Source organism: Chroicocephalus ridibundus, chromosome 2, assembly GCF_963924245.1.
Source record: "Chroicocephalus ridibundus chromosome 2, bChrRid1.1, whole genome shotgun sequence".
Lineage (NCBI taxonomy): Eukaryota > Metazoa > Chordata > Aves > Charadriiformes > Laridae > Chroicocephalus > Chroicocephalus ridibundus.
In genome coordinates, this window is record NC_086285.1 from 94123588 (window position 1) to 94148988 (window position 25401).

At 41.6% G+C, this 25401-nt stretch overlaps 1 protein-coding gene across 2 annotated transcripts in view; it reads right to left on the reverse strand.

Moving 5' to 3' along the window:
• Positions 1-25401, reverse strand: part of GRB10 (growth factor receptor bound protein 10) — a 152258-nt gene that overhangs the window by 52423 nt on the left and 74434 nt on the right. Inside the window, exons 1-3 of one of the 2 annotated variants that reach the window (XM_063326235.1) lie at positions 10987-11139; positions 7578-7794; positions 4674-4815 (exon numbers count right to left, since the gene is read on the reverse strand). In XM_063326235.1, the coding sequence (XP_063182305.1) occupies positions 4674-4815; positions 7578-7759 (324 nt within the window). In that variant the 5' untranslated portion in view covers positions 7760-7794; positions 10987-11139. Of the gene's footprint in view, positions 1-4673; positions 4816-7577; positions 7795-10986; positions 11140-25401 lie in introns of those variants that run through there. The other variant, XM_063326234.1, reaches the window with a different exon arrangement.

Consider the following 25401-nt stretch of genomic DNA (forward strand, 5'->3'; position numbering starts at 1 on the left):
ATGATGAAGGAGGAAACCCTTCGGAATGCACTGATCAGATAGCTCCTCTCCCATCAGCCTTCTCCTGCCTGAGCTCATGGACAATGCTGCTCTCGATTCAAGAACTTAAGAGCTTTTTGGCAGCTACCACTTGAAGGGTCATACTTTCTCCAAACGCAAGACATCTGCGGTGTCTCACTCACCACACCAGTAGCTGAAGTAGCTACTGACTCAGTAGCACAGCTAGTTGGTACTTTTCGCCCAGGTACTCACCAACTGGTTGACTACGTTACTAAAACTTCAGTGGTGCCAATTTTTACAGCGCCATGTGCCGCTCACTATCAACAGGTCGACATCTAACATTTCTCATGGCAAAACTTAGCTCAAAGTGGGCTGTTTCAACCTGCAGAACTGTAATAAAGGATCATAGCGCTGAACTCCCAAAGAGCATGTATCTGTTTAATTAGAAGTCACTTAACCTCTGCCACCAGATGTGTTGGTCACACATGTATTAGCCTAGACCCCGCCACTGTGGAGGTGGCTCAGAGCAGGACAGCCTTTGAAACGTAACCCAAAGGGTCACAGTTATTGCTCTTCTAAGTCTTTTACTACTAAATTATGTGTCAGTTACACAACCTGCCTATGTGCTTAAAAAAAAAAAGTATATACCAAATCTTTTTATTTGGGCTTTTCTTCTAAACCAGAGAAGATTATCAAATAAATCAAATAAAGAAGCAAAATCTGCAACAATTTCAATAAGCCTAACATTCCAGCTTTACCTCCCAGATTGCTATATTGATCCTCCCATTAAATGACAATCCCATTTGCCTACACGTGTTTTTAGGTTTGTGCTAGTACAGAAGACCCGTTATTTTGCACTGTTCTCTGTCTTCTGGGGAGCAGCTGCAGCATGCTCCTGCAGCCATCAGCTTTAAAAGCAGTACTCAGTGCCTGACTGGCAGCAGAGCCAGAGGTGGCATACTGCTTCCTGCTGTGGTGAAATCGGTACCATTACCGAACAGATCTCAGAATATGTATTAAAAAAAGAAGTTATTCCTGATATGTGCACTTTTTTGAGTACGATAAAGACAATGCTTCATCATCGTGAGAAAACAAAACAAATCTACCACAAAAATATAGGAATTATTTATTACAGCTATTTTTCATTGCTTTACTGCTTTTACCCTTCTTTGCTGAGGCAAGAAAGAGCATGAAACAAGTGCAGAACAGTGCATAAGCAAATATTGCAAACTGCTTATGAAAAAAAAGCAATGGCAACTGCATGAAGAAAATAAGGAAAAGGATCAGAAGCATCTTAACATGAAATCTGTGTCTCAAGCTCCAGCTACAAGAATAAGATTTTGCATATGAGAAAAGACGACAACATCTGTTTTTTGAGCTGCAAATACAATTCAAGCTTTATGACCTGAAAGCTCCTTTACTCACTCTTTCATCCACGCATGCATCCTTTTCCTATAGAGGAGAATATACTGTGATAAAGTTTTCATTTAGTAAAACTTGAACAGAGCTGGCATTTCTTTATGCCCAATATGACATGAGACTCTTCTGTGTTTAACACAATGGGATCTTTAAATTCCTCTTGCATAACCACTACTAGGTTTTATCACGGCAGAGTTGTGTTTTAAAATTATTAAAAAATAAGACCGAGTTGTTCCAAGAGGAACAATACCAATGACACTCCATTTCTTACAAAGCTGCATCAGACTTCTTTCACGCAGTCAGGAAATAAAATACTGGCTCCATTCTGAAATCTCCTCAGACTGCCTTAACCTGAGTCCCTCTCAAATCCCCTAGATATGAGCTGACCAAAGGCAAGTTTTCCTCCATGCCATGCACGTGCCGTGATGCCCTGTGAGATCAGAGCTGCAGCACTGCCAGCTGCCAACTGCTATTCGCCTATTTACCCGCAAACACTCGAGAGGCACGAAGGGAGTTACTTTTCGCTAACACCTCATATACCCCATGTAATCAGAATGGCTCATTCCAATCTCCAGTTTTAATCCTTGTTTCTAATCTGCAAGCAGAGAACCTGAAATTAAGCATCATTATGTTTAACCTTGGTTTACATTTGACATTGTATCTATATTTTTCTTAAAACACAGCTCATTTCACTAACTGCCAGCCACTAAAACGTGCTGTTGCAGTCCTTATAACTAAGCCCATCACTTATTTTGTTAACCAGTAGTTTATATTGTATCTATGGACACTTATCTAAGCAAAAGCATGTCCTAAAGAAGTTTACTCAAATTCCCAAACTTTGGGAAGTTGAGAAGATGTATAACATTTCTTAAGTCTCATTTTTTACTCTGTTTAGCTGACTCCATTGAAGGGAACTAGAACTGGGTTAAACACAACTAATATCCTATGAGGAGGCTGAACACACAGATTATTTTGTGATCCAACGACACTCCACATTTAAAACTGTGGTATTAAAAATAAAGTTTTCTTCCTTCACAAAGAAACTGAACCTACTTTTTTTTCTTGTCCTTACTTTTGTCAATCAATACCTTGAAACCAGTTTTTTTTCACAGTTCTGTTCTCTATTTGTTCATTAAAGAGAGCGAGACAATTCACTAGAGAGGAAAAGAACACTTTCCTGTCCTTCCGTCACCCTCAGCCAGCGTTTCTCATTGGCCTCCTATCAGTCGATAAACTGAAGTGAACAGTGGATCTGCATCTACAGAACAAGCCACTATTGTCCAACATGCTTTACCTCCTCATCTCGTACCCTGAAAGGTTTTACCGCTACAACGGATTCTCTTTGATTAATAACTTCAGCAGCAAGCATATCTATGGAATATAAGTATTTATTTCATTTCAAAAGGCTTGTCAAAATCTTTTATTTTAAGATCAGCTAGGTTAATTCTTTTTTAAAAGTTACAAAGTAAAATTTAGGAAAAAAAATCTACTTCTGTCTTTATAGCTGTCTTCTTACATACATTAAAAGATTAACTTCTATATTTATGTGCTGTTAAACCACTAGTTTCCAAATACCACTGAAAACTGACGCACAGATCATTTAGGGTTCTTACAGCTTCACAGAGCCATCTTTAGTGTGCCTTGGTTGATTTTAGTAAAACAGAAAGCTAAAAGGCAAAGAATCCTCAGAACTAGGAAGCATTTGGAAAGGTTTGTCTGAGAAAGGCAGCTATGCTCTTGTCTTGTTGGCAAGTGCCAGGAGGCAGAACTGCCCCTTGTTTTGTCTCCCCAGAGTCAGATTAGCACTGCCTTGACAAAAGAAACTCTCTGCTTAGCCAGTACCCAGGCCTCTGATGAGGTCCCTGCTAAATTTTTAATGGGATGACTCCATTCTTTCCTAGGGCATTATTTGGTTATCTGTCTGTCTTGTACATACAAGAAATGCAGTAAACCCAATGTAGCGAGGTGGGGGTCAATCTCCTCTGTCAAGTAACAGGTGATAGGACAAGAGGAAACGGCCTCAAGTTGTGCCAGGGGAGGTTTAGGATGGATATTAGGAAAAATTTCTTCACCATAAGGGTTATCAAATATTGGAATAGGCTGCCCAGGGAAATGGTAGAATCACCATCCCTGGAGGTATTTAAAAGATGGGTAGACATGGTGCTTAGGGACATGGTTTAGTGGTGGTTTTGGCAGTGTTAGGTTCATGGTTGTACCTGCATGACCTTAAAGGTCCCTTCCAACCTAAACGATTCTATGATCCTATAAGATGCACTGTGTCTTTCAAGAAAGCAGACAGCTGTTTACGGCAATGTAAAGCAACACAGAAGATGTGAGAGCGTACACTAGGGTCTACTGCTTGTAGCTGAACTGTCCACCCAACCCCTTTTATAAGTCTGACCAACGTAGGAGCCGCTTACAAACTAATTGAGCAGTGATACAGAACATCATCGTATTTTTGGGTACTCAACCCAACAGTCAGTAGGAGCAACCCATCTTTTGATCCCCATGCAAGTCAGCACAGTTTACAAAATAAAGGTTTTTGAGTCCAGCTTTAATCTTTAAACGTGCTCAAGGACTGATACAAAACAAGATGGTTGTTTCTCTGAGTGGAGGAGGATGAAAAGAAAAACTGCAGCGTCACTGAGGTTATCACTCTGGACCACATGAGAGCTCAGTCTGTGCTACCTTCACTGCCAAGAACCCAGAGAGTTGCTCAACCAGCTTTCCGTGGGACAATGCTCCCTTAAGTCCCATTACAAGGAGCTGGGCCTAGTTACATGCTCCAAGAAAATTAGTTTGCTTTTTAAGCAGCATCATGAAAAACACAAAAATAAAGCAGCACCGTGTCCTTAAAGAAAACAGCTGTTCACTGGCTTTGTGGCACCTAGAATATGCAGTATAAGATGCACAGATCCTCCTCCAAATCCAAGCTAAACAACTTGACTTCTGAATCAGCAAGTCATTACCTTGGATAACAAAATCCAAAAGATATTAAGGCATTACTGCTTCATTCACAACATGCATGTATCAGAAAGAGACTTGCTTCATTTTTACACTTCATTCTTACAAACCTTTTAAAAAAGGTCTGAAGCCTGTCTGAAGACACTCTTTCGGCCAGTGCTGCCCTACTCACAGACAAAGCCTAGGAGTGTTTCTACTTATCTTAAAACTTTCTTTCTGCCTTCAAAGCGAAATAGTCCACTGCTGGTTTGAACGCGAATGGATGACCCAAAGCTTCGTCCCATACTCACATGCTTACTAGCAGGTTGACTCTGAGGTAAAGATCCAGGGGCTAGCACTGGAGAGCTTGCGGGGCTACAAAGTTCTGGGAAGGGATTTGGTATGGCCGGCAAAGACGATGTTCTGAATTGCTGTTCTTCTTCTTGAAGACGCCTATAAACACAGAAGCACTAAGCATTAAGAGGAGCAAACTGGCACCACTAGATCTGGATCTCTTGCCACACCATTTTATGATAGCGATACTAAAGAAAAGGAATCAAAACCACTCCTCTTCTAAGCAACTACTATACAGTTACAGCAACTGCAAGCACAAAGTAGGCAAGTGCATGTGAAAAATGATCAGCCGGGCATCTATGTTTGTTTTATTGCTTATAACTTGATTATTTGGGTGAGTAACTGAGGTAACTGTGCACATAAAACAAACAGAAATATCCATCTGTACTCCCTGTTGTAAGCTCTAGCTTAGAAGCTTAAGCTCTGTGCACCAGAGTCAGTTAAGCTCTTCCAAACCAACGTGAAAGAGGAGAACACAACGGCAGTCACTTGGAGCCAAATTCCACGTGGATCTGCAAACAAAGGTGTACCCTCTGTAAAGTCTCCAAGCTGAGACTGAAACCAATATTGTCACCTCATTACGATACCAGATTCCAGAAATGCAAAGACTCAGCTTGAGCAATAAACTGCAATTACACCCTCCCACCTTATGCCAGTTGTGCAGTTACTGTTCAGACAAGTTTGCATCTCCTGAGATACGCCTCACGAGTCTACGTAGGACCAGCAGAGTTTCAAGTTCTGGTTTATAATATACCTGCACTGCCCACACCAACAAAAGGAAAACTAAAGCATACCAGATGCCACAGAAAGGCTTGAAAAGATGTAAGACCTATTCATGACCACACAGATTGCTTTAGGTTTCCCTACTCCTAGGGCATCACCATTGAAGATGGACTAGGTGACTCTGCAGCAGGCTGCCTGCAACGCCTTTGCAGAAAGCACCATCTAGTGGCAATCATGGAATTCTCCAGAGACAGTCAACGAACTCCTGGATTTGAAATGTAAATCATTAAAAACTCCCATCTGCTCGCATTTTTTCTTCCCCTGCTGGGTTTGCCTCTGGCAGCGTGTCCCACCCCAGGCACACTCGCTGTCTCTGCCCGTACCAGAACCCGTGGGCTGATAAAATAACTATTGGGAAATCTGCTCCGCAGGTAACTCTATCCTGCAATTTAGCTGCCTTGGTGTTCCACGAAATGAGGCTTACAGATTTGGGTTTTTGCTATAAATAGCAGGTTCCAACCATAACTATGAGCCATGCAAACGACTGCTTGACCTGCTCCATTTTTTTTGGTGCTACCCGTGTGTGCACTTCCCTACACCACAGGGTAGAGGATGGTGTAAGATTCCTTCAGCCCAGTAGACTTTTGTAATAGTGCTCTGTATTGCAAGTTTTTGCCTGACCTCCATTATAAGTAGAACTACAGACTCGGCACAATTAAAAAGGTATGGTTTTCTTAAAATGAGAATTCACTATGCTGCGCTCTGCTCTGCCTATACTGCTGCAGTGCTTCATTTACTTCGTGACTGATAGACAAAACTGTGCTCTTAAGAGAATTACCACAGTCAGCCCTTCTGTTCTGGCTGCAAAAAAGACACAGCCATCTCCCTCTATGGGAAAGGGGTCTAGATAACCCTGAATAAGAGTTTCACCATTATTTTCTTTAATGATAAACACATGATGTTCTTGTGCGCAAGGAAGTACAGAGTTCAGAAAGGCAGAGTGTTCTCAAAAAAAGAGTTGCTAAGTTTTGAAATGCCAAAAATAGTTTAAACTAAGTGTTCTGATTAAGATATTTACAAAACATCGACAGTTATAGCACTCTAGCAAGTGCCTTTTCTAGTACAGCCCTATTCAAGGTTAAATATGAAATACTTGTGAAAATGACTGCATCATTAGCTGACTTGGTTGTACTGCCAAGTTACTGCATACTACCCATTCATAAGGAAAAGCTGCCTGTCTTAAGAATACCATTCCTGTAGGAAATACATCAGTGTAAAGAATTAGGAGAAACTCTTTCCATCTCCGGGCTTTTTCTTTTATCATTATTACTTCTCAGTTCTTTTGGAGAAGACACTGTTAACTACAAGGAAAGGAAAATTCCAAATCTCTCCGATTCAGGCAATTTACCTACTCATGCTGACAGGAGCTCCTTTCCTCCTGCTGCCTAAGAAGAAGATTTTAAGAACTTCAGTGTCACCTGTAGACTCTTCCATCACCACCAAGAGTACTGCACTTGAAGCCTGAATTCAAGCCCCCATCCTCACAACAGGAAGACACGTTAAAACACTTTTTTGGGGGGCGTAATGCCTCACATAATGCACTCAAGTGAAAGAGCTGAAAGCGCTCTAGGAAGAACAGTAAAATAACTATGACGTGCTCCTTTTTTGTTTGTCTTGGACCGTTCAGGAAACCTCCCCAAAGAGAGGTATTTTTTGTATATCAAAACCAGCTGAATGCACTCTCATCTATCTGCATGATCTCTTATGTTTTATAAAACCAAGAAGCTGTCAGTAGGCACCATACCTGAGAAAACAGTTTTTAACAGTTTGGAAATAAATCCAGCTATGGACATCATTTCTGCAAATTGGTACCAATGATATGCTTCTACACGTCTGCTACTACAAGTACATCAAACATTGACAAAAAAAAGGGTGAAAATGAGACATTTTTGCATTTTACAAAACACATGCAGATTTTATGTCCTTCACCTACCTGGTACTTCTTCTTTCCTATGCAAAAGTCCAGTCTAACACTACTAGGCTCCTACCGAAGTTGATCTCCTATTTGAAAATGTGGTTCTTTTGAAACTAGTTCAAGAAAACTTTAAAAAAAAAGGAGGCACGTCCCTTGTTCCTACCTGACTGCCATAATGCGTACAGGCTGAGACCGCTGCACCTTCTGCCTGGGAGACATGGGCTGCAGTGCACCAGATCCTGAGGATGGCAACTGACTGCGGTTGAGCTGACCATTTTGAAGGAGCGGAGTGGTTTCCGACTGCATGCTGCATGTAGAGTATAAACTTTCAAATGAGGAATTCATGTCATTTACCAAAGCTTCTAGGTCCACATCGTCATCTGGAAGACAAAATAAAAGCAGCATAACACATCTGGAAGTCCCAGATAAATAGAAATATGGAAAGACCAAAGACTAGTCTTCAGTAATTTCATAGCTATAATTTTACAGTGCAAATATTTTATTGCAGAAAACATTTATTTATTTTAGAGCAGAAAAACACAGCTAATAACAGCCAGCAATGGACATTTATTTTGTCTGCCTTGGTGAAAAGCTAACACAGAATGAAGTATTTCTCCTATCGTATTTACTATATATATAACCAAAATTTGGTGGCATTTTTAATTATGCCAGCGCTAATGGGAAGCACCACTTCACTTACTGATAAAATGACGTACATTTCATAAGTATATCACTTACAAATACCTCAGTTCAGCTTGTCAATGTATCAAATTCAGATTGTCAAACACTGTAGTAAGCACTTTGCAAGAACCAATAATTTAGAAGAAAAAAAACAGAAGTCAATAGGTGAAGACACACTTGTCCGCTGCACACGTTGGAAAGCAATCATTATAGTTTGTTAAAAATCCCATCTGTATTTCTGCATATTTTTGTGATACGGTATTTTGAAGGGCAATGCAAGCTTTTAACTGTCACTCCAAGGACTTTATAAAAAGATCTGTATCCTTCCCCTTGCAACGTGATAGAGACACCCCTGCCTTAAAGAGCTCAAAGTGAATCAACCACAGCTGTGGTGTGGGTGGTTGGAGGAACATCAGCCCCTAAAAAGTGCACCAACCTTTCCATATACGCCACCTTACCTCACAGTAAATAAGTAACTTGGTGTTCATTCGTTCCTCCTTAACAATCGTAATTACTCTGCAAGACAACAAAACTCTGCGAGCCCTTTGCACTAACCACTCTCTGAACTCCTATTGCAGAGTACTGTAATTACTCCCCAGCCACAAGTTACGTCACTCCCTATCAGGAGTTCAGCGGGCTGACGAACACACACATCGATATCTGCTTCTGGTTACTGCACAGCCACTGCCTCAACAGCTACTTGAGACCAAACACGACTTGGTGTGTCCCAAAATGTGCCCTTATTTTCCAGCTGTATCAAATGGCCTGGTAAAATACACCATTGCTGCCTGCAAACCTTGTATTGCACAAAACTTTATGACACGGATGGAAAGCAGAGCCAAGTAATGGAGCTAGCAAACATTTACACAGTGCTATGCAGCTAAAATATTTTCTGATATCCATTCTTTTACCATGTTTTCTAGGTAAATGAACCACCAGGAGCAGCTATTCAGCTTATGACCAGTTACAGTACTTTCTTGGAGATCCCATAAACAATTTTGTACCAATATCGCCTTTCCTGAGGCTATAATCCGAAACAGCACCACTCAATTTCTGCCCACCACCAACATGCCTCAATAACCACAACAGGATCTGAGCACAGCATTTACACAGCAATTGTTTTGGATGCTGACGACCCCACTTCTCAGTGCTGGATGAACCAAAGATCTGCTCAGAATTAAATAGGTGCTGGTCACGTACCTACGTTTGAGCTCTATTTTGTGACTTGAAATATTGTATTCCTCACTGAAAGTCGGTAGGCCCTTTACTAATATAAAAACCACTTAGCCTTCACTGAAAACGTATGCACAGGATTTCTGGGTTTGAACATGTATTAAAACAAAAACAAAAAAACATCAACCCACAAACAGGTTTCTTCCTTTCATTTCTTTATGGTTATTTCCCTCAGTCTCTGTACTAAACAGCTACTACCCTACTACTAAGAGTCACCTTCACTAGGCTACACCATCTTCTCCATCTGTCAGCTAGTTCATGCATTTTCAATAATCTAGACTTTGCTTTGCTTGGACAAAGTCTACAATAATTTTCCTGCTATTTTTAGGGAACTCGAGACAGAGTTGCAATTTAAATTTCATTCCATCCTCCAGATTCTTATCCTATTTGGAGAGGACATATCGAAAACACTTCTTGAGCAATCACAAGGGAACCACAGGAGTAGGAGTATAAAGAGGGAGAGGCTGAATTACAAGGCTTTTGAATTTTATCATTCATCTAAAGTACCACAAAACCAAGCTGTAGGGTGTCAGATAGCTGTCAAGTAAAAGCTTAGGGGTTGGATGAAGGAGACATAGAAGACAGACCCTGGCCACAGAGTCATGGAGTAAATTACAGCAACTAACAGCAATTGTTTAGCAGGGTGAAAAGCAGAAAGGGGAGAAAGACAAGGCGTACATTCTGGGGAAGTCTGTACGGCTTGGTCCCCAAGGGTGCTAATTTATTAACAACTTAGGCAAAGCTATTAGCGTGCAAGATCATTAAGTTTTCAGATGATTGTAACATTGGAGGAATGATTAAAAGTCAGCTCAAGCTATCCCTGAATAATCAAATAGGCACAAAGGTGTAATATGAAGTCTAATGTGCATAAAATGAGGCACTTCATGCAAAAGACCAAGCAAACCAAGTACATGGTTTAGAGCATTGAATTACCATTAGCAGGCTTTTAAGCATATCAATTACACACCTAAATTCAATTTCCAACACGACAGGCACCTGACAAGGTGCATATAGAGTTTTCCTAATAATATGTTGTACTAAAGTCCAGAATCTGGTTTCACTCCTCTGTCAGCTCCCTTTCTCTGCGGGTGCAGCACTGCTAATAATAGTCTTCAGTCTTGCTATAAAACTTTTGCAGGAGCGCAAATCCTTAAGCTTTTTGAAGACAAAGCCTGCAATCTTGAATTTCATACAGTTTCATCTCTATACAATAGCATTTACTACTAAATACCATTATGTTTTGGAGAGATTTCAGCACGCTGCAATAGGAAACCTCACTGCTGTAGCCTACCTCGGAAGTGCCAGCAGATGTCTCAGCCTGCCAAGTAATCCGGTGTGTTACTTGTGATGGCCCTCTATAGAGTTTAACTAAATAAAACTCAAATAAGCCATCCATGGGATTTCTAAGCCACTTGAACCATTTGCAGGTATACTGTTCAGAAGGATATTTCATCTACAGTGCAATCCTTCAAAGTTTTTTTTCTCTACCAAGCAGTGAGATACAGCCTCTATCAACATCACCCTAGGTAGGAAAAAAAAAAAAGCCAAACCAACCAAAAGGTGTTCATCAGCAGCAAAATTTGCAAATCACTGGGCTTTGAGCCAGCATGGTATCACACTGGTCCTCTAAGTATGCACACATGAATTTTGCAACTGACCTGGAGGAAGCACCTTTGTATCTCCAGGTAGCTAAGGAGCCTCCAGCTCTCCAGCTGTCTTGCAGACATGTGCATCCAGCGATACTAAAGGCTATTTTCCTTCATCTGCATTGAATTCTGCCGTAAGATCAAGAAGTATGAAAGTGAACTCTCTTGAAAGAAGAGCTCTCAATTGGAGAGCATAGAGGCTAGCTTCTCACTTCCACGAACAAACACGCAAGCAGCCTTTTGCTTTTGAAAGTCATTTTTAAAGGAAAACACTGGCAAAACCTAGCTCTGACATACATCTGGTGGTGGATAGGTGTCGTGGTTTGGGCCAGACTGACCAATGAGAACGACACATGCTGTCCTCCACCTCTCTCTCTCCAGTCTGAGAGCAATGTTCCTTCCCAAACTAGAACCAAAGTGCACATACTGGCAGCTGTCTGAACTTCGTTTTGCTTCTTTGCCCACAACTTGTTAAACTTTGGCTTTGTTCACAAACCAGCTCCACTGGATGTTGCAAGTAATATTTTTGGTAAAGTAAATCATTATTTCAATTACAGGAAAAAATTTAAAAGTTCAATTCAAGGAAAGAAGAAAACTCTTATAAAACCTCTAGTGAGCTAGTGAGCTAAGCTATCACGTTCCACAAAACCAAAAGCACTTTGAATACCATTTGAATGTTTTCGAGCATACCACAGGAGGGATGATAACCCCTAAATTAGGCCTGAGCAAACTTTAATTTGTGCTTAGCCACGTCCCACTTGTCTTTCTGCTTCTAGCCCTTCTCTGTCCCCCCGATCTTTATTTATTTTCTTATTTTGGTTGTTGCTGGCCTTGACATGTCAAGCTCAGCTAACAGGACCACGCAGGATCCCTCTTATTCTGAAGCAACGTAAAGCTGAAATGAGTCCTGCTCAGCCTCATCCGTGCCAGCCTCCCAAAGAAAGCAGGTATTTCCACGGCTGTCAAGGGGTTCACTGCACTGCAGAAATTCTGTTTACTGAAAAAAAGCTGAACATGGAAGGAATCCCGGCTTTGGACTACAGACTAGGATGCATTTCACGTCTCTAAATGGCAGCCCAGCAAACACGCTTCCCTTGTACATATGGCCTGCAGTTCACAGGAATACTATGAAGAACATCACAGGACTTAAGCAAGCTGTGATTTAAGAGGATTTTAAAAAGCATATACATACATACATAATTTCTGTCTTGTTTGCTAATTTGAGAATGTAATTATCCAGCATTATCCCTCGTATCAGTTCACAGAGAAGACTGATGTGAGCGCTACTAGGAATTCAGCAGATCTGTAAAAAGGCTATATTCCTTTTGTGCCGCCATGGAAGTAAGTCTGATACATGAAGCCTAACAGCATGTATATAAACAAGTGTTTGTTACAGTAAGGCAGCTGTTCATCGATCACCTATTCCTATTTGACAGTCTAACTCTAGCGATCAGTTCCCCAAAATGATTTTCAGTGCAGCACGTTCAAGATCCAGCTTGACAAAGCAAAGAAGCTGAGGTATAACTAATGTAAGATTTCACTCAAGTTTAGCTCAGTAGAAGATGATATCGAAGTGGTTAGCAGGCCCCCCTGCACACATTAATTAACCCTCAAGGAGACAGACATAAACAGCGAAAGAAAAGGACTGTACAGTTAGCATACCTTAGCATCCTGCATTGATGATACAGTGGAAACACTACCCAAATGATAGGTAATACAGGGAAAATACATTTACATCAAAGTGATCACAAGGACTTAACGAGAATTTATAAGGGAAAAAAAGACACCTAAAATACTTGTGGCATCCACCTCAACATCCTGTTTCAAACCTCTTAAAACCACATGTAAATTATTCTGATTCATATTGGCGGTGCAAGTATGTTTTGCAAGGTTTTTGGTATTGTGGAAAACACATGGTTTATGATCAAAAACGCAGGTGAGGATTACCACAGCACTGTGCATACAAAGCCCTTTTACGAAATAACCCCTTATTTAAGGGGATCCCTTGCACAAGAGCACTGCAGCATGTCCCTCCAGTGCCGTGTCCAAATGCTGTTTTGGTAGGATTTTTCAGAAATTCCAACCACTAAAGCTCTTTGAAAACATACCATCGCTGACAACACACAGTTGTAACAACGCACAAATCAGTCCACTCTAGGTAACACTCATACTCCTCTGTTACTTTCTCCCTCTGAGCTTGTAACTACATTTGCTGTGTTTACACAAATCTCTCACCTCCCTCCATACTCTGCTTCAGCTTCCACTAACACCACAGGCACCAGCTGCCTATTCGCACTCGCAGTTCTTGGACACTGAAACAGTTACCTACAGCCCCGATGCAGTTGCATGCGTTTAGTACCTGGCAGCTTCTACACCTCTGAGAGACTCATGCAACAGGAGGCGGGTGATAATAAGCAGATTTCTTACATTTTTTTGAAAACACACGGTGACCTCTACAGCAATGCTGCAGCTGAATGACACCCTCCACTTCCCAATACCAGCTCCAATGCTATGCAATCTCTCCCCTCCTACTTTACTAAAAACTACGTACAGACTGTAGTTTTGCAAAAGAAACAAAAATACAACATGAAAAAACATTTGCAAACCCCGTGCTTTCACACTGTTCTCCGGGTCTGCTGCCAGAGCCAATTATAAAAATATCAAGATTGCCTTGGTTGAACATAGAAGCTTAGAGGGTTTTTTTGTTTGTTTCAAGTGAAGGCAGAAGACACAAACCCAACTCTGTGTCATAGAGACATCACCAGCTCCACGGCAGTCAGTCTGAATTAAAATTGACAAGCCTGAACCCCAGAACTCCAGAAATTTATGTACTCTGTAAGTCCCCTTATGGGACTCTGCACTGAAGAGTCCTGTCCTTTATAGCTTTCTAACGTTCATCAGCTTAAGTGAAATCCTCTACTTTGTACTGTAACTACGGTTGCTGGCCTATAAAATGTCACATCAGTGCTTGTACAGCTTCCAAAATGCTAAATGGACCATGCTGTAGAAAGAAGGGCAAGAAGCAGAGATGCTGGTTGGTAAAAGCATGAAATTGAGATGGGCATCTACGCTCTTTGAAAGCGCTGAAATGCCACACAGAGAAGTCAAGAGCGAATTCTCGACTGCTCCACTATTCTCTGGGTAATTTTTAAATCCCACATGCATCTAATTGCATTTCTGCCAGTAAGGCCGGGAGGGCTAACACCAAACGCATGTACATTAATTACAGGTACTGGAGAGAATTCACTTGATAAACACCTCTTCACTAAAGGTTCATGGTTGGACTCCACAAACATTCTTAAAATACACCCGATTGATTTCTTGAAATAGAAGACACAAACAAACTTGAATAAAATTAATGTTGCTAGGTAACAACTATAGAAATAAGCTACATATGAAAGGCGTTAGTCAAAAAATCATAGCGTTAACGAGAAACAGGTACAACTGGATATAGGTTCCCTACAGCAGGAAGGAATGAAGTTGTACCCTCAGACTAGTCCTTACCACATAAAACAAGTTTCAGGAGTTCTGATGGGAAAAAAAATGGAAAAATGGTTAGAAAAAATGGAAAATTCCGTTCTTGTTCAGTTAACACGCTTTATGCCTGACATCATAAAGAGTAAAGATGATGAAAGCTAGGCATTTGGAAGGAGGAAGGGGGGTGGATAAGGAGGGTTTGTTTGTTTAATTCCAGAGACAAGCTAAGGCAAAGTACGTCTCTGAAGAAGATTTTAACGTTTTTTTGCCCTTTGATGAGGCTGCAATTATTAACAGACAGCATTCAAATGCACCTCCCAGCGTGCACGTTCCCATTTCTAACCCAAGAACCGCAGATTCACATTGGTCCTTTTGTGGACTGGACAGATGTTGGCCGCCTCAACAGATGATTGCTGTAGGTGGGTATCATCACCACCACCACTGCTGAGCCCTCACTTGACTCTAAGGTGTGGACAGGTGTTGAAGCACTAATGGCGTCTCTATGAGAGAGGGATTTGAAACCCAAGGAAAACGTCTAAAACATCTAGAATGCTGGTTAGGCATACACATACCAGCTTTCTTACAAGTATAAGAGGTAAGATAAAATATGTAAGTTATGGCCAGTCACCTTTCCAGACCCCCACACCTCATTTAAAAACACCGAGTTGGGATTCCATCTTCCTGATACCGATTTTCTAGTAGGAAATTTGCATCTTTAAAAAAAACCCCAACAATGTAGAAAAATTGCATACATTCCTAAAACAAGGATCCGGTCAAAGTTTGAACCCAAAGTCAAATAGGACACCAGCTGACCCCATGTGACTGCACAGACAGTGGGACGGACGGGCTCCTGTTGGGTGAGCACACCACACACCCTTGCCCAGCCATCGCTGATGGACGAGATCCTGACAACAGCAATTACCAGCAACTGCCAGCCTTTCAAATCCCTCTTTGCAGGCCAGTGCTTGCAGAACCACCGCTTTATTGTAAATACTGAGTACACAGATCACTTAAAACAGAATCCAATGTTAAGTAGACCTCTGGGAAATTGTCATTCCTGAGTTGATTACAAAATCCAGTCAGAAGATTAATTTTCAAGAAACTGGTAACATCTGCAGCTTTCTTCTACGAACATTAGGTTCAGTGGTTTCCCTGCATTATTTTCTCATGTCACCTACTTTTAGTTCATTAGTTTAAGAAAAAGACTAAAAAAGATCTTAAAAGGAAAGCGTTTGTTTGGTTGGGTTTATCAAGACAGAAGAAAACCCAAAACAGCCTCAGCTACCCAGAGGATAGGAAAAAACATACACTGAGGAGAGAAGCACCACCACAGAGGGCAAAATGGGGTATTCTTTCCAAGGCCAAATCTGGCATCAGAGTAGACTAATCCTCAAAAAACCCTCGAGAAGGACGGAGCGTTTGCAGTGGTGAAGGACGCGATACGCCACAGCACGGGCGGGCCAGATTGACTTCCCTGAGACAAAGGAGATACGAACAGAGGAAAACCTAAAGCTTAAGTCATAATTGTGCAATGAACAGTCATGCACCTATAGCCTTATTGTGGCCCTTTCTTTACTCAGGGAAGAAAAAAAGGAAAAGAAAAAGAGAGCGAGCATTACTGGATGCATGAGACACACACAGACCAAGCAACTCAGGGATTCTCTATTCAAGACTTCCTGGTAAGGTTAATTGGATGCTTCAATCTTGGTGCATCACCTCTATAGCAAAACCGGGATGGAACACTCTGGCAATACATCCCAAAATGATGATTACAGAAAGACCATCACTTGTTCTTCAGGAGGACGTGGTTGGGGTAACACCCGGGCAGCAGAACAGCTCCTAGTCTGTGCAGCCTACACAACAGCAAAGAAAATCCACTTAATCTTTCCAGATAACGGGGAAAACCATGTTAACCTACTGAGCTATTAAGGCACACTCATGTCAGAACTCACGAAGCACAATGTAAATGCTTGGCAGACTGCATCTTATATTAGACAGTCATACTTACGGGTGAATGCCTTTAAGAGGATATCCTGTATCAGTGAGAGCTTCAATTTGACACAGCAAAAGTCAGGTTTAGTGCATTTTTATTAAGATTACATACTTTTACATTAAGGAAACTGAATAAAAAGCTTTAAAATACTGTGTGTTTGCCTTATGCTTACATGAATGAAAATTATTACTTTTTCAAAATTTATTCTATCATTTCTTATATACACATTTCTACTCATAATGCTTCTTGAAGTTTTACTTCGGTAACTTTTTTATTGCCTGTGTCAGAGGAAAATAAATAAATAAATAAAGTGCAAATCAAATATACACAAATAAACAACACTAATAGGCAAGTCACAGTTCAAAAAGGAGTTAAAAATTCAGACAGATGAGAAGGGCTACCACATGTCTTACAAGTCTAAAGCTATTAAAGGCAAAGTTAAAAACACAGTGAAAGCATCTATTGCTTTCCTTTAGGGAACCTATATTTTCCCTCCCTGATTAAACACCGTAATACCCAGCCGAATAATCCCAGCTGAACAATCCTTGCAAATCGATGTAAGTACCACTGCAGGGATTAGTCCCTCCCATCCCGCCAAGAAAGCCCAAGCTTTATCCCCGCTCCAGGAAATGTCGTGCGTAACCTCCTATACGTGCTGCTGTGTAGCTCCAGCCAAAGCCTGTGACGCTGCCCTGCCTGCCCCGGCACCACTGCCGGCGGCTGCTCGGCCGCAGCATCGCCCGCCTGCTCGGGGAACATCCCCGCCTGGCAGCCAGCAAACCCCAGGCTTCTTGCATCAGGGGGCTTCGTTTCAAGGCCGCTCCACCACAACTTAAAGCAAGCTTTGGAGTGAAGAGTGGTCAGATTAACCCCAAAAGTCCGTTAGCGTTGCTCTGCAGGAAGCGATGGGTCCACAGAGCTGATGCTGAAACATTATTATTATTAAATTAGGCGTGCACCTCATCACTTGATACCCAAGCTAACCTTTAATCCTACCAACTTTAAATCATGAGGTTCAAAATTTGCTTTGAACAGGTTTATTGCTGGCTTAGAAAGCATATTTAAGAGGATGCAATACAAGTTCCAAAAGTTGCACACGGCAATTAATGAATCAGCTATTCCTCTACGTTAATTAAAGATTGCGTTTTCAGCACATAATAGTTACCTAGCTGTGACCCATGTACTTACAAGGCAGACAACAGGAATATTTCATATTTAAGGTACTTCTAGTCAGAGTTTAGTGAACAGAAACAAAGTCAACGCCAGGTTAATTTTGGCTTCTTTTACCAGTTGCCTTAACAGTTTAGTATTAACTCCAATTGCCAATTTGGTAAATTATCGACAAGAAACTAAACTGGGGGAGAGTTGTTTGGAATTGCAACACTGCGTCAAAAAAGCCCCTTAAGAGACCCCAACCCGGAACTTTCAAACCCGGCACCTCTACAAGTAACATCGAGCACGCTTGCCTACCTTCACCTCCCTTCACAGACCAAGGTGGCTGCCGTCTGATGTCCTCGTATTGCCTTGGCAGCACCTCGATATAAGCTTTCCCTACATTTCTTTGCCCTACTAAGGGAACAACGTTTTGGGGCATGCATTTAATTTCATCTGCACACATATACTTTGTCCTTGAGTCAGCTGTCTATTTTACGCTCTCCTTTCGAGCAAGCCTAGCTGTTGTGTTGGAAAATCACGTAGTCCCTTTGGGCGAGGAACAAGGAGATGTCCCCTGGACCTGCCAGCAAAGGGCGGGTAATTTGTGAGGAATTACTGCTGTAACGAAGCACGAACCTCCGGCTGCACAAGAAGGGAACGCCACACAGTCCCGCCGTAAGGATACCCAGATGGCAGAGCATATTGCTGCAGTCGCATCCCAAATGGCAGTGTGGAGCCACTGCTGAAGGCATCCCTACCCCACACGCGGAAATCAGGTGTTTATAAAAGCTCTGCGACGCCTCCCTCTGCCGTGACTACACTGACCCCCAGAGCTCCTGTTAGCCAACTTTAAAAAAAAAAAAAAAAAAGAAAAACACACACAAAAAAACCCACCCCAAAACAAAAATCAAAAAACAAAACACCCAAACAACAACAACCACCAAAAAAGAAACCCTGGAAAAAACAAAACCAACCCAAACCCTGGGGAAAAAAAAACAAAACACCAAACCCAAATCATTGCAGTCAATCACCCTAGAGCAGCAGTGATACAAAAGTAATCTGAATTTACCATTCAAATCTTCAGTGAAGAGCGATCACCTCAGCCTAGATCTATCTAGGCCTAAGTAAAACAGAAATATATTTACGTTTCTTCCAGACTCACCAAATCCAAGTTTCCTTTTTTAAATCAGCTATTCGAAGTGTGGTCCTTTGCAATTTAATATCCCAGAGGTAAACCACACCGGTTATAAGAAGTCAGGATCAGGCTCCCCCAGAAGCCAATGCCGCAGGTGGGCTGCACAGAAGATTCACCCCAGCTTGACGCGAGTCAAAACCAACTTGCCCATTACAGCATTTCTCCTCATGAGTCCCACAAGCCTGACTACAAGGAGTGTGCATTCCCAGTTCGGGAACTCAGGGGTGCCCCGTGATTTTGGGAAGCCAGCCTGCTGCTCTTCTCCACCTGGTCGGTTTTCACTAGGCGGTGGGTAGGGACACCCCACGCCCCGGGCCTGGACTCACCTCCTCCCACACCCAGCAAAACAGCGCTGGGAGCAGGACACAAGACATTGCCCCCCAAGAGTATTCTGTCAACAGACCATCACTTCTTAGGAGGCATTCTCCACGTCCTTCACCCTGCCTGACAAGGACGTCGTCGGCACGCTCAAACGAGCTTGCGGGGCCCCGAGGTCCAGCTCTGTGCCTCCCAACACCACCCCCCCAACCCTCCTCTTAGGAAAGGCGCCCCAAAAACCCATGGGTGCAGGTTCAGCGCCCGCAAGAGGTTAGACAACCTGCTCACCTCGCTCCGTTTCACATCTGAAATACAGCCCAGAAAAGCAGAAAAGACTGGTTCCTCTGCCAAAAGCACGCCCACATATTTATAGACCTAGAAAGCCCTAGACCTAAAAAGAGGCAACATGTGAAGAGGACAGAGCTTAAGGTAGGCCACAAGTGCTGCTGTAAAGCCTTCACGCTCTGAAGGACTTCTCTCAATGGCTTTATAACAGGTTAGCCGCCGTGGTAGCGATACCCGCTGGTGTTCCTCCCAGCAGCAAGCCTTCAGTGCTTCGGCTGCCTGACTCAACTGATTCTTCAGCAATGCCACCCTTGCCTTGGAGGTGGCCTGCATTCGGACTTCAGTATATTCCAGATTCACTCACTGACGTGTATTTTTTCTATCTGGTCTCTAAAACTCGTTGTCACCTTCTGAAGAATAATTATGCTCATTCTCGAGGACAGAAGCTACCTAACTGTGGTCGCTGGGCACATCATCCACTCGTCTTTGAGTTGCAGACCTCGCAGTTTAGAAACCCATCATCTGCAGCACTGTAGATTTCAGAGGGACTTGGAATATCTTCCTATGCCTGAGCTCTCCAGGATTTTTCAGCCACTTAAGGACAAACCACAAAAACATACACAAAAAGAGTAATTCTCTATTGCTGCGAATAGCTGTAAACTCATAACTGAATTGCAAAGACAAACAAAAAAATTAGCAGTCCTCATGAAGCCTTTTTTTATATATAAACTTACAAACATACAAGCTTATAAAAATTTACAAGTGCACGTATATGTAAACTTGCAAGCAACATATACCAATTAGGAGTGTTAACAAGATACAGAGGCAGTTTAAGACATGCTCTTGCGCAGTTACACATCCACTCAGACAGTGGTGCTGTAACACACCGTAACATTGCACTGCTTCTAACCTCATGTTGTACATGTCACAAATTGCCCGCAATCTTGATTTGGACAGAAAGACTTAAATATTGTTACTGCAATCCTAATACCATTAATGAAATTACATACTAATTGCTTTGGTCAGTAGCACCTTATATACCTTAATTACTTAAGCAGCTGCTTGCTGTTAAGAACTCCAAATTTAGCTACATCTCATGCTATATTTTGATTTATTTTTTTTTGTTTAGCTGGTTTGCCCCATTTAAGTCCTGCTTTTTTTAGCTGAAAATACAACTAGCTTGACAGAATCTTGTCCTTTTTAATAGGCACAAAGAGACTTAAATAAATTAACAAATTCAGATTGATCTTCCCCTCGAAGCTTCTTGGCTTTAAGAGAAGTGCCACAACCTTCTTCATCCTCAATGCAAGAATGTCAGCTGCTTTGAACTTACGCATTTCTAAAGTATCCTCACATGACACAGCTTGCCATATTGAAATGCTGTCATGAACCACTTGCAGCACAGTGTTTACATAAAGGCAGAAATAAATACTGTACTGCTTATCACAGTCAGATAAGTTCAAAGACAGTGATGACTGAGGTTTATTGTTACAATGCTGCACTGTGGTGAAAAATTCTAGTGCAGAACTGACATCAAATTACAACAGTCTCTTTTCTACAGATTTTGCTTGTCTTAGTAAGCTGTGAAATTTGTTTTTTTTTTTTCTCCCCCCTCTTATTATGTGAGCTTAATACAAGTCCCAAGCTTAGTATATTTGTTTTATAGACAATGTAAGAAATCAGAGTTACAGAAGTGTACTGTTCCAGTTCATTTTGGGGCAGTCTTAACACCGCAAGATTGTTTCAAAGCTACAGACACCATAAATAATGCAACATTACAATATTATCTTTTGCTATTTTACTCCTTGTTAAAAAAATCAAAAGACTTTTCTTAGATGAACCTGAGGACCATCTGACTACAAAAAGAAAGAAACAAGCACGGATTTTGTTTCCTTATTTGACAGATAGACAAAGCACAAGCCACAGCAGCTGCAGCATAACATCAGAATGTACAGTCACCTAAAAATATTTTAAAGTTTTCGTAGGAAAAAATAAATGAAGGTTCATTACACTTCCTGATGTGTTTACACACCCATACATTCTTAACTCTAATCATAAAAAAGGATAAAACCCCAGCATACAGTTTGAGAACAGGAAAGACCTGCACTAAGAGCTTCTGCACCGTGTAAAGAACTAGAATCTGCTTCAAAGTTTTCTCCATCCCCAGCAGTCCTCCAGAGTGGACATCCCACATGGGCTTCCTTCCAACTTCCAGTTAACTAATTTTGAGAGTTATCTTCCATCAGCTGAAGAGCAACACTTTCTTTTGCCCTTGATTCAAATAAATTTCAGATTCCTGTTTTCTTCTTTCACCACAGTGGGTACCATTTCACTGAGCGCCACTTATGCTCTTTTCTACCATATTAATCTATACAGTGTCCACTCTGGCAACACCACCCCTCAGTTCTGCCCTCATTAGCTAGTCTGTCTGTTGGGCCCTCCAAAACTGAGGATGCACTAGAAGAGTTTCTCTTCCCACATGCTTTCAATAAAATGCGTCTTGACGTAATCTAGATGCCTGCATGAGACATGTCAAGTATTTTGACCGACGTTTTCCAGTTAGGGACTCATTAATGTGTGAAGAGCTCCCACATTGCTCCTATCAGGTCAGTGAATAGAGTGAGGTATGCCAAGCAGTATCATTTTTCCAGGACAACTGAATCTATATATACAAGGACCCATTAAAAGTATGAAACACTGTAAAGAGATCACAAACCTACACTGGTAATACTATATCTATGAAACTTTTGGGGACAGATTAATCCTTAAGTTGCTTCCAGGCCTATTTAAAAGATACTCAACCCACAGCACTAAAAATCTCTCTTCCACCTCACAGATTCGAAACCACCAACTTAGTAGTACAAAAGCATTTCTTCTCTATCCCTTCTGTGTCAGATTTGTCAGTGGGGGGCTGAGCGTTCCTCTGTGTTTGTATGGCACAAACATCAAAAGGACTAATTCCAGGCTGGAGCTAAGACACATGCAACATTCAATATTAACCTCTTGAATTCACTGCCCTCACTCTGTATAGATCTGCAGGTTTGCCTGAAATACAAGGAAAGGTTGCTGAAAACCAATTCAGTCGAAATAACTCCACATTTCAACTGCTTTTCGTGTTAAAATATCTGTATTTCTAGCCCCATATAAGTGTCTAAGAATGCTTTTACTGCTGCATTTCATTTCACTTGTCAAACCAGAATAAACTTCCTTCAGAGAAAGTGTTTTTGCGCTATTACAAGTACATTAGGAAGTGTGCCAGCACAGCTGTACCACCAAACCCCTGGGAGACACCAGGCCTTGGGGAATGTAAATGGTCTGAGAACAGCCGACTTGAAAGGACATCTTTTTTCAGGGCAAAGCCATCAGCGCCGCGATCACCAAGTCCTCTTGCTCGAACACCCTACTTGTAAGAAAGGGGGCATTCACCCGAGCCGTGCCTTCAACAAATTTCTCCCCGATAGTCTCAATTTGCCTCGGAGCCAACAATCTGCCAGATTCATCTCTAAACTTGCTCTTCAGAAAGAGATCTTTCTGTTTTGTATTTCAGCAGCCTAACACAGCAGGAGACATGTATCCTGGCCCAAACAGCTCGGCACTATTGCCATATAGAGGGAGGGTTGAGAGGTTTTTTTGTTTTGCTTTGTTTGGTCGGTTTTTTAAACAGAAGGTTAACAGAGATACACAATGGTGGAAAGATATTACCACAAACATAAATACTGTATTAGTAGACATCTTGGCTCCTACAGTAATGAAAATGAATTACGTCTCTTTCAATAGTTTCACTCCAGCTACATACTAAAACCATCTTAAAGAAACTGCATGGCTTTTCACTGTGCTTTATGCCTCAAGTGGTTTTCCCTTATCTCGTTATCCCACATTTAATGCCCTTTTTTTTTTTTTTTTTTTTTTTTTTCTCTTTTTAGTATGTGTTCCAAGGTCAACTTGCAAGGCTGGTCACTGTTCCCAACTTTGATTTCAACTCCCATATGCACAAAGAGAAAGCTTCAACTACCCTTCAGCTTAATTCACTGACCCCCTCCCTACTGCGAGTCAAGAATTATGCACCTTCAATCAAAGCACATTTATAGTACTTAGAAGCTGCATTATCTTTCACCACTTCCATGTTATACACTGCATACACCAAGTCAATCTACAGAAAGGCTACACCACGTCAAAGTAACAATCTATGGTTTACCCTATCTATTAGGATACAACCTCATGTATGTTCACATTTCAGTCTTGATTTCATCTCTTCAGAACCGGCTCTCAACTTAATACCGTGAACAAAGCGGGACTTCATCTTCAAAAATAGCACGCACACTACGAAGCAGATCTTAACCACAGACTTGACAGAAGTTTTACAATAGCAATATCCTAATTTTGCTGATGGAGAAAATGTAGGTAGACATCTACAGTGACTTGTTTCATCCCATGTAACAGTTCATTTGTTGAACGAGCTCTTCTAACTCTTTGCCCCGCTCCGCACAGGCACAGTGCCCAACCCCAGCACGTATTTCCCAACTCTGGCTAAGGGGGTTATGGAATGGGGAGCTCATCACTATTTCTGCGAGCTCATGTGAAGAAATGTACGCTTAGCAGCGTCCTGCAACCATTTCTGTGGCCCAGTTTCATCAAACCCTCCAGTGAGTCCAATTATTCTGAGCAGCTTATACCTGCCCGAGGTATAGATGGCTAACTAACAACACATGTGAGTCAGGCCTGCTGCTGCCATCATTAATTGCTATAGCTCACAATCGCTCATTCACATATGAGCATAAGAGTTTCTGTGCAACCCCACAGCGCAGACTTCAGGCGTTTGTTACTCCACGCATCTTCCAAAATGACTGAAAAAGGAACCATCACCCCAGCAAAGACCCTGCTATCAAAAAGGTAGGCAGCCGGCCCGAGGCCACTGGCTGCCTTCAAATGGCCTTCTTTCAGCGAGCGCTGGCTGGCTGTGGGCACAGGCAGTACACTCTGCAGAGATGCTGGGCGTGTTGCTTGCTGTAATCAAACCCTGTCCCGTTTTACACTATTCTCACTTTCCTAAGTCTGACTTCAGTCATGAACCTTTAATCTTTTTTTTTTTTAAACACAGAAAATAATGTTGATACTTAAGTAAACACAGTTTTGCCACTAAGAAAGCCTACTTTCACATTCACCCAACACCACCAAAATTTATTAGCCAGGTATTTTTACTGACATCCATGTTTTCAGACATACCACAGTACATATTCTTCTTCACATAACTAAGTTAAGCTGTACTTGCTGATACAGACCATGAGCACATTCCAGTGCAACTTGTTTGTCTCGACTAAAGGAAATACGTTCCCATGCTGGAAAAATCTTAAAATCCACAGTCCTCAACTTCCCAGTCATTTGGCAGAACCAATCTCTTTTATAAACAGATGAGAAAAAGCATTTCTAAGAAAGACGATGTTTAAGCTGCAACTTGAATTGGGCATTTTCCTCTCAGCTGTAAGATGTGTTATGTCTTTATGTGACAATCCTAGTTTTCCAGTTCATAAGCTCACGAAAAACGTTCTAATATGTAGAAAAGGATACTAAAACCTTAAATTGAATCTATACTTGTCCAGACTGCTTAACCTACATTTGCCATAACAGTGTCAGACAACTTTTAAAATCCATTAGATTTTTAAGCAAAAAGCCAACTTTCATTTCACATTTATAATTGTTCCTCTAAGACCAGCTAACAAGTGAAAAGGGAGGGCAACAAGCTGTTGAATCGCAGGGAATCCTAAAGCAACAGAAGTCTTTGCTGGGAGAACTGCTGTATCACAAATACGCCCCGTTTCACTCTTGCGAACGAGTCTTACCTCACCCTCATTCTGCTTTTTACCCCTGGAAGTGTTACAGATTTAGACATTTCTTGGTTATTTTTTTATTTAATTATTTTTATGTTTTAAAAGAGAAGCAAAGTGTATTTCTGTATTCATTCCTAAGATGATAAAAGCTCTACTTAGAGGATGGAGCTCATAAAAAG